This window comes from Zootoca vivipara, chromosome 10 (assembly GCF_963506605.1).
Source record: "Zootoca vivipara chromosome 10, rZooViv1.1, whole genome shotgun sequence".
NCBI lineage: Eukaryota > Metazoa > Chordata > Lepidosauria > Squamata > Lacertidae > Zootoca > Zootoca vivipara.
In genome coordinates this window covers 35155369-35172118 of record NC_083285.1, presented here as the reverse complement: position 1 = coordinate 35172118, position 16750 = coordinate 35155369, and the positions used below count along the sequence as shown (strand labels likewise).

General features: G+C 41.6%; 1 protein-coding gene across 1 annotated transcript in view; it reads left to right on the top strand.

Moving 5' to 3' along the window:
* The window catches only part of KITLG (KIT ligand), an 89426-nt gene extending 74538 nt beyond the window's left edge, over positions 1–14888 (top strand). The window contains exons 7-10 of the mRNA XM_035127402.2: positions 6839–6948; positions 7034–7110; positions 8022–8106; positions 10314–14888. Of these exons, the coding sequence (XP_034983293.2) occupies positions 6839–6948; positions 7034–7110; positions 8022–8061 (227 nt within the window). The 3' untranslated portion in view covers positions 8062–8106; positions 10314–14888. The remainder of the gene's footprint in view (positions 1–6838; positions 6949–7033; positions 7111–8021; positions 8107–10313) is intronic.
* Positions 14889–16750: the final 1862 nt, after the last annotated feature.

Below are 16750 nucleotides of genomic sequence, written 5' to 3'. Positions count from 1 at the left end.
AACCAGATTGCACTTGTTGCAGGTGGAGTAGTTCACATTCTCAGGCAGGAAGATGCACAGATAGCACAGATGCTGCAGGTCATCCATGTCTCTTGGTCCTATGCACTCTGGGCCTTTCCCTTAAAACACCTTCACAAACACCCCTGTTTACAAGTCTTGGCCACAAGCTCCCAGAGGCTGCAATCAGCTAAATAGGAACTGCGGGTGGCTGCTTACTCCTCACCACAACTTGTCGTGACGGATCAGGTCAATGGCCCATCTAGTCTAGCATCCCATGGCAACCAGATGACCGCGGGAAACCAGCAAGCAGGATTGGAGCAAAAGAGCACTCTCCTCACCTGTGGATTCCAGCAACTTCGTATTCAGAAGCACTGCTGTCTCCATCTGTGGGGGTATTGTGGCTGTTTTGCTAAATGCAAGAGGGTTCTTTTAATGATTAGATTCAGAAGCAATACAATCAGAATTGGGTAAGAAGATTACAGATTTTATTCCACACAGCAAGTAAAATATACATTACCAAGCAGCACCTCAATCTGCCACTGAGAAGCCCAGAAGTAATGGCAAGGTAGCCAAGGGTAGCCCCAGATAATCTTGGTGCACAGCTCTATGGCCGACAGACTGTGCTGAGCTTTTTGCTAGGCATGCTCCATAGCCAGATAGTTTATATAAGGACATGGGTATATGCATCCTATAAGGACATGGGTAGGCAAACTAAAGCCCGGGGGCCAGATCTGGCCCAATAGCCTTCTAAATCTGGCCCGCGGATGGTCCGGGAATTTTTTTGTTTTGTTTTGACATGAGTAGAATGTGTCCTTTTATTTAAAAATGCATCTCTGGGTTATTTGTGGGGCATAGGAATTGGTTCTTCATCTTTTTCAAAATATAGTCCCCCCCCAAGGTCTGAGGGACAGTGGACTGGCCCCCTGCTAAAAAAGTTTGCTGACCCCTGTATTAGGCTCAACCGGAGCTACTCTACAGCAAAAGACAAAAACGCCAGGCTGTACATCAAAGGCTTTGTTGACCAGTGACATCAACACATCCAAGGCCTTTTCACAAGGGAAAGTAATAAAATACAGATAGGAGAGTTAGGGAGAGATCAGAGATGGAAGGGTGGACCATGTCAGATCATTATCTCCTCAAGATAATGTAATCCTCGAGATTACAATAATTCTTCCAGTGCAATGATTATCCCATACAGTGGCTAATAATCATTTCTCACAGGTGCCCCAGGTAGTGAGGTGATGTGTTGTGGTGCCTTCTCTAGCAAGGTTTTTGTACTGAGAGAAAGGCAGAGAAGCTGTTTTTGGATCTGTTTTTAAACTGGAGCTACCCAGTTTCACATTCTTCATTTTGCATTTATTTGCATTATTCTCCGAATGGCTGCTGTATTTGTGACTGCATTTCACGGAGAGCTTGACTCTCTGCTGAAGCAAAGCACCATCCCTCTGCCACTTGGCAGAAGCTTGGCATGTATCCTTTCAGAAACCACCCTTTTGAACTCCGTGGCTCCATATCTTCAGACTCTGATGTCCCCAATTAATCAAACATTTAAAAGCAATACCAGTCAGTAAGTTCCCTAAGAATGAATACATTTGCAATTTTAAGCAGACTGGATTGGCAAGGCATATTTGTTCCTCTGCCCAATTATTTTTAATTATACTGTATGAGCAAATGTGCAGGTGTGAAAAGCATAGATTAAAATCTTGTCTTAATTAATCTGGAGCAAATCCATGGGTGACGAAGCTGGCAGCAGGATTAGTACGTGGTTCATTGTGTCAGTTTTCCAACTCTATTCACCTTGCCTGGCACCAGATGGGAGTTGCTGCATTCTTGAAGCTTGACGGTGTTGTTACAATAGAAATATTAAGAGCCACCGCTCTTTTGCTGACTAAAACCCAAGCTATACATGTGTGCAATTTTGTGCCCTACCCTAATGTGGTTGTTTGTGTGTATGTGGTTTTTTTTCCCTCAAAATGCAGCAGTGGAGGCTGAAGCAGAAGACTGCCATGGAGAGGGTAGAGGAGGGACTTCTTAACTGTCTCCCTTTGTGCCTTTCTAAGGGAGGAGAAGAGGTCAGCAGTCCCTCTTTCTCCTACCTCTCTTTTCAGAACTAGTCTTCTACTTCAGTTTACAGCTTCAGCAGCAGTGTTTGGGGGAAGGAAATCAACAGCAACAACCAGATCAGCGCAACCATTAAAATGGGGTGATATGCTTGATGGAGGTGTATTTTTTTAAGGGAAAATCACAAGCAAGAAGCTAGCACTCAGGCTGCCAGAAAGCCAGGAAGCAAAGATGTGAAAGGATTACTACAAGAGAAGCCAAACAAATTCATTGCAACTACCTACACTTAAAAAACTGTTGGACAGACTCAGAACTGAACTACATTTGGGTGTGGGTGTGTGCTTATTGACAGATTTAAAATGAAAAATTCATGGAATCTAGATGGCTTACACCAGAGATTGCTTAATAAACTCAAAAACAAAATGCAACTTGCCACTAATCAATTAGATTTCCAAGGACTGGATGGTAAGCAATACAATGCTAGGTTTTTGTTTTTGTTTTAAAGAATTCAAGGGAGATCAAAGAAGCAAAACGTCCATTGACTTCTGTTCCTGGTAAGAGCAGGGAAAGCATTTTTAACCCTTCAGTTATATAGAATAACAAATCTTTCTAAGGTAGCATCCCTATGGCTTCTGCAAAGGGAAAGCATGCCTCATTAGTCTTTTAGGGTACATTGAGAGTATCATCAAGAATGTAGATGGGACGAATCCAGCTTTTGACCAAACGCTTTCACCAGAGTAAACACAGCATTGAATAAGAGGACACATCCTCTTGTGGATTGGTAACTGGTTGTGCAAGTGGAAACAGAGAGTAAGAGCAAGCAAACAATGTTCACAGTGCAGAAGACTAAGCAGTGAGGTTTCCCAAGTATTTGTATTGGGACTATTGCTATTTAATTGATTCACAAATTATCCAGATTCCGGGATAAGCAGTGAGGAAGCCAGATTTGCAGATGATACCAACATATTCAGGAGAGTGGAAGCCCAAGTCAATTGCAGAGGGCTCCAAATGTACGTAGATAAATGGGCAGCAAAATGACAAATAAATTTCTTTGTAAGAAAACATAAAATAAAGTAATACGGGATCATTGATCACGCCCTATGGAGTGTCCGTGCCTCCAAATAGAATCCAAAAATGCAGGAATGTTGATCCATTATATGCATAAGGCAGCTGCAGATAGAATAACAGGACCATACATCTTCTTCATGCTTTCCTGGGAGTAAGCTCCATTGCTTGTTCCATTGTTGCCTGCTGCTGACTGCAGAGGTTCACCTTGCAAAACACCCTGAACAAAAGGTCTGAAGCCAGCAGCTACCGGTATATAATTCTTTACCTTTCAACCCCATCAAAGAAAAGAAAAGAATCTTCTTCATCCTCTGACTCCCTCTATGTGAGGGCTGCCACTTCCTACCCCAGTGTAGTTGCACTATCCATCATCCCTGGCCAATGGTCATTCTGGCTGAAGCTGATTAGAGTTTGAGTCTATCAGCATCTCGAAGGGCAGCTTGTCCATTGCAAATCTGCAACAGACAAGCTTGAAAGCACTTAAATCACTTGGCAGAGCAAGGAGGGGAAAGTCTATTACTCTGGTAGTTTGACAGATTGCACCTACTTTGATAGATGCAAAATCTCCTCTCATTGCCCCCATCCTGGCTGGATGCTTAATTAAGGTTTTGCTTTTTGCTTTTGCTTTTGTTTTGTTTTTTAAAAAATCCAATTAAACATTAGTCCCATCACTGAACTAATTTGGGACCAGATCCAGGCTGAAGCAGGTTGGCCCAGCCTGATTGGAGCCACAGGGCAAATGGATGGGGAATATCCTTCCTTTTTTCCAAGTCATCTGGAAAACCACTGTCAGTCAGCACAAACAACATTGACCCAGATGCCCCAGGCAGGGACACGAGTCTGAAAAGGGCAGCTCCCTAAGTTCCTACTAAGTTTTTTTGTTTAAGAGCTTTACCTTTTATCTACTATGGTTAGCGTGCATGGTGTAAAAAAACCACCTTCCCATTATGCAAGCATGAAGTATCTGTTCTGCTTGACTAAAATTTCCTTTTAGAGTTGGCACACCTGCGGGGTCTAAGCAAAGTTCAAACAATGTTGGCTAGAGATTTGATTAGAAACAAGGTTTAGAATCCAAGACAGCTTTATGAACTGTAAATTGTCAGTCCCTGTTTGCACTGAGGTTTGAGATGTGGTTTGAACTGGTGTGGGCAGGATTTTTGTGGTAGAATTGAAGTGGGGAAATAAAATCTCATCGGCAGAAGAAGTGGTTCCTAATGAATAGAAAGTCTACAGGAAGGAATCAGAATGGTGAGTATATCTGGCAGCACATCACACCAGCACTTCTTAGCTGCTGCTTATCCCATCCCCTAATGTGCGTAATTTGATTTTGTTGAGAGTTGAGTTTTTAGCTGCTTGTCTGCAGGAAAAACGATCGGAACTAAAACATGCAACAATAGTTTTTTTTCACCTGCCGTGTGACAGGAATAGACAGGCTTGGTTTAGATCAGCGTTTGCCAAATATTTTAGGAAATCAGATATTTTGGGTCTCCAGATATTTTTTTGGACTACAACTCCCATCATCCTTAACTAGCCGGACCAGTGGTCAGGGATGATGGGAACTGTAGTCCAAAAACAGCTGGATACCCAAGTTTGGGAAACCCTGATTTAGAGCAAGGATGGGGAACCTCTAGATGTTGCAGGCCAGGCATCGTGACCCCCAGTCCCCCACCCAACAAGGAAGTAAAAGGCAACTGAGACTGGTTTGGATCAAAACAGGCCACAACTTTATTGAATACAGACAAAAGAGGTTTGGCTTGGGCATGGGGCAATCAAATTATTCCATCCTGCCTGCTGAAAGTGATGCTATCGGTCAATCTGTGCAGGGATTTCTAATACTTACATCAAATAGGGTGACCCCCACAGGCAACCAACCCCAGCATTTGGAGGGGCAGGCAAAGAGACTACAACCTCCCCTCCATCCAAGACTATGATTGCCCCAATAGGGAACTTTCATATGTTGTTGGACTCCAACTCCCATCAGCTCCATCTAGAATAGCCAGTTGCCAGGGATTATGGGAAGTGAAGTCTGCAGGGCATCAGGTTCCCCACCCCTGGTTTAAACAGTAGGTAGCTCTCATGTCTCCTCCCCTGTAGTTCAAAAGACAGCCAGTGGATTTGCAGTCCAGTCAAGATTGTGGGAACGTGCCATATTGTGGCTGTCATGATCACAAAATGGAGGCTTGGAAGCAATCTTGATATAGGTCAGAAGGATAAAACCACAGACTTAAGTATTCTGCACCAAATGATATCAATCACTTACGGTATCAGCCTGCCTGGTTATGTGTTTCTGAAATTTTTTACACATCACTTGTGAAGACAGGTGAACTAATATCAATGTACTGGAAGAAGCAAAGATCACCAGTGTCGAAGCAATGATTATTCAACATCAACTTCATTGGACTGGTCATGTTGTGCGGATGCCTGATTATCGTCTTCCAAAGCAACTACTCTATTCCGAACTTTAAAATGGAAAGCGTAATGTTGGTGGTCAACAAAAGAGGTTTAAAGACTGTCTCAAGGCAAATCTAAAAAATGTAGTACAAACTCTAACAACTGGGAAACACTTGCCTGCAAGCACTCCAGTTGGAGAACAGCCTTTACCAAAGGTGTCATGGGCTTTGAAGACACATAAACTCAGGATGCAAGGGAGAAACGTGCTAAGAGGAAGGCGCGCTTGGCAAATCCATACCATGATCAACTCCCGCCCAGAAACCAATGTCCCCACTGTGGAAGGACATGTGGATCCAGAATTGGCCTCCACAGTCACTTACAGACACATTGTTAAAACTGTGTTTATAGAAGACAATCTTACTTGGCTACGAGTGATCGCCAAAGAAGAAGAACCACACAAATATGCCACTAGCATCCTTCTGAACTGTAAAACAACTCAAACGTGTGTGAGAAACACATATAAACATGCCTTGTAGGTTGCGCAATCAAATATATTTACTCAAAGTTGCAGTATTATTTTTTTAAAAAAATGAATTGTTTCCATTTGGTATGAAAGGATTTTTTTTAACAAGCAAAGGCTGCTTTCAAATAATAGGGACCGATATTCATTTTTCATTGGTTTAGTTATTATTATTATTTTATACATTTTGTGTCCTCCCCCACCCCTCTGCTCTGCCGCATATATCAAAGCTACTTCCAGGCTGCTAAATAAAAGCATAACCTGCAAATTGGAAATATGTGGTCAGCATCGTTCAGTGGTCAACAGCATTGCTCATTTCCAAGCACTGCTATTATTACTCCAGAGAAGTGGGGGGAGGGAAATACTTCCGGGGTGGTAGAGTATTTAAGTTTCTACTGCTCAGTCCCTTGTGAGCCCATATATGAAATTTACTCCTAGTATCTTCCTGCTGAAAAGTCTGTTCTATTCTGCTAAGCGGCCTTGGGAGGTGAATGGGGAGAGGAGATCTTTTGCTGCAAAGAGAGAGGAAGAAAATAGCTTGGTAAATGTTGCTCCGCAGATGGTAAAATTGTGATTATACAGTTGCCAGAATGTTTGCCTTTCCGGAGGGAGTGCAAATAAAGCTGTGAATTTCAGGGAGCCAAATGCTTCCTAATGACAAACAAATCTCTCTCAAAGTATAACTTGCAATGTATGGTCTGCAGAGGTGATACCTAACTACCTTTCGTGAACAATGTTACCCCAGAGATTAAAAAGAAAGAAATCCGCCTTTAAGCTAACTGGAAATGTTTTCAATTACAGACACAGAGTTGGGTTTCCTCAACAGCGCCAGCATGCATGGAATCAGCATAGCACTAACAGGGCTGGTGACTCTTCTAATTGGCTTTATTTTGGGAGCTCTGTGCTGGAAGGTGAGATATGCCAAGCAGAACTCTGGCTTACTTTACGCATTTGCTGACACATAAAAATACTTATATACCACTGTTTTTTCCATAGAAAACAACCCGCAAACACTTTTCAGAAAGTGACCAGAATACAGAATCAAACATCTGCCAAGAGGATAACGAAATAAGGTATTTTTTTAAAAAATTGCATGGCCCCTGGATCAGACCAATCTGTTTTGCGCTGCTCTGGGGGATGGAGTGGAAGGGGCATAAGGATTTTTTAAACCGTATTTTAACAAACAGGAGCTGGTGGGGGTAGGTGGAGCTCCTGACTAGAGCATGTTGGTTCAATCCTGAGGTGTGCTGTTCCTTTGCAAATAGCACCACCTAGGATTAAATCCTCCTGCTGGTAAGCTAAATAATCTGATCCCATGGGAAACTACCCCTTTGCAGGCGGTTTTGTGCATGTGAGGGAAGCCACTCAGAGGAGACGTGACTGGCACTATGTAGGATGGGTCCTCCTATTTAGCAGCTGGTAATCAAGGGGATTTGATTCTGTGCAGCGCTGTTTCAGGGATGGGAAGAAGGTGAAGCCTGAACATGAAATATATCTGAGGGAAAACTTTGGGACATGTCTCATATACTGTACTTCCATTAAGCCTCCATTCCAAAGCTAACTTGCTCGGGTGTAACATAGGGCGACTTATTTTCTGAGTAGATATGCAAAAGGATTGTGCTGTCAGAATGTAAAACAAATGGCTGAAAGATCAGAAGAAAGCTTTCTTCAAACCATGCGGACTTCAGGTTTCCTGCAGTTCTTTCACCAGCTTCCAACACAGTTCTTTGCATGCCTACTCAGAAATAAGGCCCATTGAATAACTGGGTCTTACGCACAGGAAACTCAGAGGAGTCTTAAGAATAGAAAATCATAATTTTCATGCAATTATGCTTTACAATAAGTCTGAAACCCACCTATGACCTTTCTCTACAAATGGATGCTCTTTAATCTTGAGCAGGGATCTTTAAAGTTGTGTTAAAATTGATCCTCTCTGCTGCCCATATGATAAAAAATGCACTTTTGGTTTTTGTTTATCTTCCAGTATGCTGCAGCAAAAAGAGAAAATACTTCTACAGGTGTAGCTGTTGCTTTTTTATATATATACACTGTTACTGTTTCATGTCTTGGTAAGTTCTGGAAAAGACAATTTTGAATTGCCCACCAACTTTTTCTAATGAAATGTGTTGAAATGTGTAGTTACTATTCCCTAAGGATTATTTTATAAAACTTGAAGCTAACAGGCTGTTAATTTAAAAAGTACTGCTTCAGTAACAGTAGAGTCACAGCCTTTGACTTCCCTTTAGAGAGGTATTCAAGAGATGGTAGGCCAGGCATCCCCAAACTCGGCCCTCCACCTATTTTGGGACTACAACTCCCTTCATCCCTAGATAACAGGACCAGTGGTCAGGGATGATGGGAATTGTAGTCCCAAAACAGCTGGAGGGCCGAGTTTGGGGATGCCTGTGGTAGGTTATTCAATGAGACCTCTGAGCTCTAGTATCTAAAAACACAACTTGTGCCCTTCTGGGGCTAGAACTTCATCTAGTACTGACACTCCCAGGAACTCCCATCTGCTTTGCATGCAGACGGTTGCAAGTTCAATATCCAGCATCTACATATAGGATTGGGAATATTCCCTGCCAGAGATATTGGATAGTCACCACCAGTCAGTGTTGACAATACTGAGCTCGCTGGACCAGTGGTCCTGACTCAGTATACAGCAATTTCATGTGTTCCCGGGAAACTCTGTATTAGCATTCCAAAGTATTAAAGAATATTTACCTGCAAAGTTGTTGCTGTGCTACAAATGACCACTTTGAAATATGGCATTCTATGGCCTATCCATATAGTGCAGGCATCCCCAAACTTCAACCCTTCAGATGTTTTGAACTACAGTTCCCATCTTCCCCGACCACTGGTCCTGTTAGCTAGGGATCATGGGAGTTGTAGGCCAAAACATCTGGAGGGCCACAGTTTGGGGATGCCTGATATAGTGGGTTGATTAGGGCCTTCACTGAGTTTCTAGTTTCCATCATAGCATTCATTTTGTATTGCAGTCATATATGAAGGGGGGGGACCAGCCCTCAACCCATAGCACCTTTATAATTTGCACCTAATCCAGGGCAGGGAGGGGATGATATCCACCAATATCATAGCTGGGGAGGCTTAAACCTCCCTTCACTGCTGCTTTCCTGAAGACAATCTCACCTCCTTGAATGGTATAACTTGATTGTCAGTTGCATCCAGGGGCTGACTGTTTTGACAAGACTAAGCTAAATTGGCCAATATGTTTCAGATGTGAACTGAGCTTAAGTTAAAGATTTAGAACCAGCATCCCCAAGCTTTGGCCCTCCAGATGTTTTGAACTACAATCCCCAGCATCCCTGGCCACTGGTCCTGTTAGCTAAGGATAATGAGAGTTGTAGGCCAAAACATCTGGAGGGCCATAGTTTGGGGATGCCTGATTTAGAATGTACATAAAATGAAGTTTGTGGCCAAGGTTTTTGCTGGCAAACACCATAACATTTCCCCTCTTCTCCACCCTCTCTCATACATACATACATACATACATACATACACACACACACTCACACATGGTTTGTTCCCACTTTACACTGAGCACAGGTACAAACTGTCTTTACACACATACATGTGTTTATGATGTGAAAGAGTGTACAGAGCTACACAGACCCTATACTCACTGACAGTGTTTTTTCCTGGGGGGACAGAGGGGGACGCACACCCCTAAACATTTTGTGAATCTTAAGTTTGGCCTCATTGAGGGGCAGTATTTCAATATGAGTAGGAAAATGAAAAAAAAACCTAAACATTTTTTTAGGGGGAAAAAAGCACTGCTCATTGAATATTGCATCTGAACAAATGCACAGTTCAGCTCGTATGTGTGCATGGCACACATACACACGTTGAATGTAATACATGAACAAACACCCCTACAGTTAGCACAACATGGGATAATATTCTTCTATGCTTTCATTGTTGCCCATATTCTCATCCCACGGTCCTATCCTCCAATCCTCTTTTGCATCTATTCCTTTCCTAAATTTTCACACTTTGCCCAACATTTCTTTCCTCTCTTTCCTATCTCTTCCTCTCTCCCTTCTTCCCTGATACCTCATGATGCTATCACTTCCTTCCCTGAGAGGGCAAGTCCTTTCTGCTAATGCATGTATGCTGAAACTGCTTCACAAGGAGGAATTTGCTTGGTTTTGTGATTTGAAGGTGCCTTTTGCTAATTTGTGAAATTAAACAAATGTCAAGAAAACATCTCCCAAAAGCTATTGCGTTTTTCTTTCCCCCCTCTCTTCTCTACTAGGCAGCTAACAGTTCCATGTTTGCTTCATAAATGAAGCAGCTTTAAGCATATTTGTATTCCTTCTGGAGTGACAGACTGAGTCTGCATCTGTTGTTGTTGCCCGTGACTCCATATTGAGAATATAGAGCTGTGGACAAAGAGTGTGCTACTGTGAAACCAACGTTGAATTAAACATCAAAGAAGAGTCTGCACTGAAATGGACTGTATTTTTATATTCAGACAGATTTGTTTCTTTGCATCTTCAAATTTGCAGTGGAATTTCGCAAATGCATGAACAAATAATTCTGGATTTATGCGATCCAACTCCAAAAGTCATCAGGACATTTGCATTTTGTGTACAAAAGGAGACTCTGAATGGGAGAAAAATGCAGATATTAATGAGAATATAAATCTTCAGCACTGTACATAAGACTTGCAAGTAAGATTATGCAGTGGACTAATGTGCTTGCTTTCTTTCATCGGTGGAACTGGGTTCATATTAAATAAGATTGGATATCTGTCGAGCTGTAAGTGAAATTTTATTCCATGTCACAGAAAATAAACATACACTTTGGCAAAGCTGTTATTATCCATCAAGGAGAAGTAAACACCGGATCATGAAAATTGGGCAATTGGAATAGAATGGAACATTGATTGCCTGATGTCGGGGAGACTCCTATTAATGTTCCAGTGAGAAAATGGAGAGAGAGAAGAAGTCAGCTTCAGGAGTAAAAAAAATGCCATGAAGTCTATTTAAAATGCATATAAACATGCAATTTTGTTCTTGACATTTGCAAAAAAAATCAATGTCATCTCGAAAATACCAAGGTTTAGTTTAGCTTTTACTGTATGCCATTTCATATTTGCAAATGAATTTTAAAAGTAATACACTTTTCATCACTTAGCCTTCTCCATCAATTATTATATTAGTTCAGCTCAAATAAAAAAAGAGAAAACTTTCTTAATAGTTGTCAGCCTCTTGATATTATTTGTAACAAAGCTGTGGACAGCAAATACAAGACTGAAAATAACCTGCTATTCATAAATTTAAAGGAGGGCACTAAAAGTTAATCAGAGCCCATATAGAATTTACTTAAGTTATTATTATTTCCGGAAGAGATATTCATAGGATATTGTATTCTGTGAAACAGCTGGGTTGCTCTACATTCCAGGCTACTAATCCAATAATAACCTTAAACTATAATCTTAACTATTGTTAAACTAAAAGTTTAACTATTGTTAAAATGCTCATTTACAACACAGTGTTTAAATTACCTATGCTTAAGGGATACTTTATTTAAAAGATTTTCACATATTTATTTATTTTTCATATATGTCACAAACTCTTAGAAATAATATATGAAAAGCTATAGAATGTATTTAGGACCGATTTAAAAATAACACAAATCTGGCATTCCTAAAATCTCTGTCCTGTTATTTTTTTGGTTGGTAATGAAGCTAAATGACAGCATACGTGCCACCAAAACTATTTGTAAGTAATTAGGATGAGATCAGTGTGTCTGGCTGTTAACCAGAAGGTTGGTGGTTTGAGCCTACCCAGGGATGGATGGCTTTGAGCAGGATTCCTGTATTGCAGGGCATTGGACTAGAAGACCCTCGGGGGTCCCTTCCAACTCTACAATTCTATGAGGCATATTTGGGGTGCATGCTGCAATCCAAATGACAGAGCTGATCTGTTGAGCTGGCCTGATGATGCCCAGGACCACCAGCTTCTACCGGTATATGTGACTATAGCCCATAGCTAGATCAGAGCCTACAATTGTGGCTGTCCATCTTTTGAGTCGGGAAATCATGAAAATCTCTGTGCAACCTAAAGATATAGGAAGATCTGCTTGAATGTAGCTCTAGTGCAGGCCCTGACAAGGTAGAAACTAGAGCCTCAGTCAATAGTAACATGCCTCGGTAAATCACTATGCGCATCATAAACATGTACAACGTTTCACATTCCAGTAAGTGTTCTGGAACACAGTTGTGTATGCAATATCCGAAACCTGCTTTTTAAACTTTTTTCCCCCTTCAGAAAGGAACAAAGAACCCATTTGTTGCTTGATTAAAATGGCTTTAAAGGTAACGGTTGCATACTTGTTGGAAACTGCAGTACATATTGTGCAAAGTTTCATTTATACTGCAGGGTTTATAACAATGCCACATTCTCTTTCCCTTCCCAAAAAAAGCAGAACGAGACAAATTTAAGGTCAAGAGGCATTTACAGAGCCAACTAAAAATTCCAAGTATAATCCTACTGGCTTTACCATGCTTGCATAACAATCATTGTTCTCGCTTTGAATGTAAATAACCTCCATTAGCACAAAGTGGAATACCATCCCATCAAAACTAAAGCTGAATAATCATTTTGACAGTGAGTAGCATTTCCTTAGCATTTTATGCTTAAGACGTTTGACTGAGTGGTTTGGGCCATCTCAGTTGAATGTCAAAAAGATGAAATGTCTGGAGACTACTTCACTACTTAGGATTACTATTTGGCAACCTAATCTTGAAAACGGTAATGGGGTGGATATCTCCATCTGAGGAAGACCAGTCTTTGGATCCAATCCAGTTTGTTTATTTGGTACCTAAATTTGGTTGTGGACATAGCTCATTTCCCTTTTATTGTGATATTAAAATGATTCGTGGCCAGATTTTGAATTCTGGAATTGTCAAAGTGGCTACTATTGAGTTTAAGGGCATGACTCCACCAGAAAGGTAAAATTGGTGTCTTTGTGCCAGAATTGGGATCCAGCCCGGTCGCAGCCAGGACTCTGGGCAACAAGGCAAATAGTTCAGAGCAGCCACATTATCTGATTTTTATTTTCTTTTAGTAATGGGTTAACTGTTTTTCATGGGAAGTAGGGCATGACTGTCTAGCTTTCATGAGTCACAGAGCTCTGTTTTAGATTCGACAGTGCCAATCACAATGTGTGCTCCCAAGTGTTTCGTGAAGGGATCATTCACAACAGCATGAAGAAGGGGCAAACACTCTTTAAAAGAAATAAAGAGAGGTGGGAAGCTGGCTTAGCACATACTGAAGAACACTTAATGCAGATTAATCACCCCAATACCATTTAATAATTCAGTTATATTCAGAATCTGGATGGGTGAATTTCCTCTGTCTTCTCAAGGCATAGTTAGCAGTAGGCTGAGGATATGAATCAGTACCAGTTTTTGTGTGGGCGGAACCCCAAGGGGTTTTTCTTTTGTGCGTATGAGGTCTTTTGGATTGTTGATCACTGAGTGTAAGGGTAGGATCCACCATTATCATTCAGGGGGAAAAAACCTTTTTAAACAACCTTTGGGTTGGATCAAGTGATGTCCTTCCACAAACAGAAGGGCTATTCCTAACAACAGCACAAGATCCTTCCATGGGAAAATCCAGTGGTGTGCTTCTGTTGCACAATGTCTCGAGATGTGTTGTGCAAAGTCTGTGCTGAGCAAAGACCTTCTTCCTGTGCAACAGTGTGCAAATCAGTGACACTGCCCATGTTTTTCCCCCAGTGACTTATCTCCAGATCAAAGATTTTCTCGTTGTGTAGTGTATGTAATGCTCTTTTTGGGGGGGAGAGGGGAGGTTTTGCAGCAAGGGGCCAATACAGTCATGCCTTGGAAGTTGAACGGAGTCTGTTCTGGAAGTCCTTTTGACTTCCAAAATGTTCGAAAATCAAATCACAGCTTCTGTTTGACTGCAGGAATCTCCTGCAGCCAATCAGAAGCTGTGGAATTCCCCATTGGACATTCGGGTTCCTAATGAATGTTTGCAAACCAGAACAATCACTTCCGGGTTTGTGGAGTTCAGGAGCCAAAACGTCTGAGTTCCAGGGCATTCAGGATCCAAGGTATGACTGTATATTCCTCCAAAAGAAAAAAAAGAGAGCTGTTTTTAAAGAAAATTAATAGATCAATTAAGCCAACATCATTTTATCCCTTATCAAGCTTGTGAAAGTGCATATATTGAATTCATGGATAGCTTCTGTGGAAACAGAAAGCAGCTAGCTACATAGGGTAAATTTCAATATGCTATGTTACAAGAGATTTTACTTGAATAACTTAATGGTACTTATTTCACTGCAAACTCATTCTAGATCCATATTTAATACATATGTGCCATGCTATGTTCCTTTCTCTTTTGAATGTGGCTAGACTCTCCAGACTACACACTATTTGATTGTTAAATCAAAATGCTACGTTTGTATTATTTCAGCTATTTGGAAAAAGAGTTTGAGAATTACATAATAGTTTCCCCTGTATCACTAGTAATTTCATTCACCTGTATTTTTAAAAGAAGCCATGTAAAAAAAGATTATTAAATATATTTAAATCCTAGGAACTCAGAAACTTCAGGCTCCTTCTTATCGGACAGATATATTCCTTTGCTGGCTCGGTTATGGATTGAGATTATGTATATTTTGATGTGTATTTGTAATCTGACTGAAGGTTAATTGACCAAGTTTATAAAATGTAATGTGTATCTTATGTGTCCTCTTAAAAATAGATGTATACCCCTGTCCATTTTTATATTGGTTGAATCTGAAATTATATACATATGCTTTATTGTTCTAAACAATGAATTTTATGCACTGAGGTTTAATGGGTGCTTTACTTTCATTCACTCCATAAGGAGAGGCTTCCTGGGGAATAGCAGAAGTCTTTTAAATATGGCATCCCTTTTCCACCAGCAGCAATATTATATACACTGATAATGTTTAATTGCACAGGGTGCTAACACAACATCACATCCCTAATTGATTCCTTCCATCGTCTGTGGAATTCATGGTATTATTACTGTTATATTCTTAATGAGCTTTGAAAGGTCTCTAGATCTTTAAGGAAATCCTCTTCCCAATGGTCCCAAAGCTGTTTCCTAATATCAGCACATTTGCTATTAGTCAAACCTTTTGCAACAGTCAATGTATGTATTTCTTGTTTGTACTGCACTTTGCCAGACATTTGGAATCGATGCCTTTAAGGACTGGGTGCATGTGATTCAGTTGTAGTTGAATCCAGACAATCATGAAACTTTGGTGACAAATGAGACCTTGTGACTTAGAGGGGCTATATTCTAGTGAAACAACTAGCAGCCTTCAGATTTTGACCCTGGAGCCATTGTGCTTGTGGCTAGATTACTATAATGCTCGCCATAGGGACTGTGCCAGATGGCCAGCTGTTCAGCTGGCATTGAATTAGTTTCTTATGTGTGCCCATGTTGGAGGAAAAAAGAAGCCTGTAGGGAGCAAATTCGACAGTCCTACACCTGTGGAACTCAATTTCTTAGATACTTGCCCAAACTTGATAAACCCAATTAGCAAAGGCTTAAGCTTTATCTTAGTGCATGAATATAAGCAAGATGATGGGGTTTTAACATTTGCCACCTCTAGTGATGCTGTTTCTTACAGCATTCTCCCTCTGAAATTTGAAAATGGGAGTGGCTCTTGTGAAGATATGTATGTTGTGATAAGCCAGGCATCCCCAAACTTTGGCCCTCCAGATGTTTTGGGCTACAATTCCCATTATCCCTGACCACTGGTCCTCTTAGCTAGGGAACATGGGAGTTGTATGCCAAAACATCTGGAGGGCCGCAGTTTGGGGATGCCTGTGATAAGCAGTTGTGCACTCAACTGCAGCACATGTAGGAGTGCGAATGAGCTACTAGCTACTACCACCAATCACTAGCAGAGGAGGGAGAGACCTGGTATTTGGCAGTGCCTCACAGCAAACAGAGGGGATGGCCATTGCACCTGGTAAGGAGAAAGAAAAAAACATTACTGGTGGGCATTGTTTCTGACTGGTGAAATCTTCAGTGGGTGCAGAACACTGGATGTTTCTATACCACGCCTTGCAGCACTGCACAAAGCTGGGCTGCCCTGCTCCCTTGCTTGGAGCAAATTGCTTCAGAGGTGAAAATTGCATGAACCTCTAGATGGTCAAAGAATGCCAAGATGATGTGCTTAGTCACCAGGAGATCAGACTTCATCTTCAACAGATTCACTCCATGGCTCGCAAAAAAACCCACAACCCAACCCAAAACAGATTTACTCCATAGCGCACATCGCAGCCCGTGAATTCATTCCAGAGGAAGAAGGCAGCACAACATCTGGGCAACGTCTTTTTAGATGTTACATGGAGCATCACAAGTCATGCTGTGTCGAGTGAGGAACATGGTTTCCTGTAACCACAGTGATGCTGCAATCCAGTCACACTTTCCAGAGGGGCAGTGCCAAATCCGCAACCCTTCTGAACACAGCAGCCAAGGCAGAAGGACAGCAGCCTAGAGCTGGTTCAGTGATCAGCCCTGATGGCAGTGAGGCGAGCCTGGGTTCAATAGATCCCCAGCTGCATCAGCCCCCTCAAACTTCTGGTAAGCTCTGCTCAGGGCCATTGTGCTGGCTGCTGTGGGCGGGTGTCCTCCCCACTGGCGGAGGAAGGTGGGTGCAGGGGGGGCACCG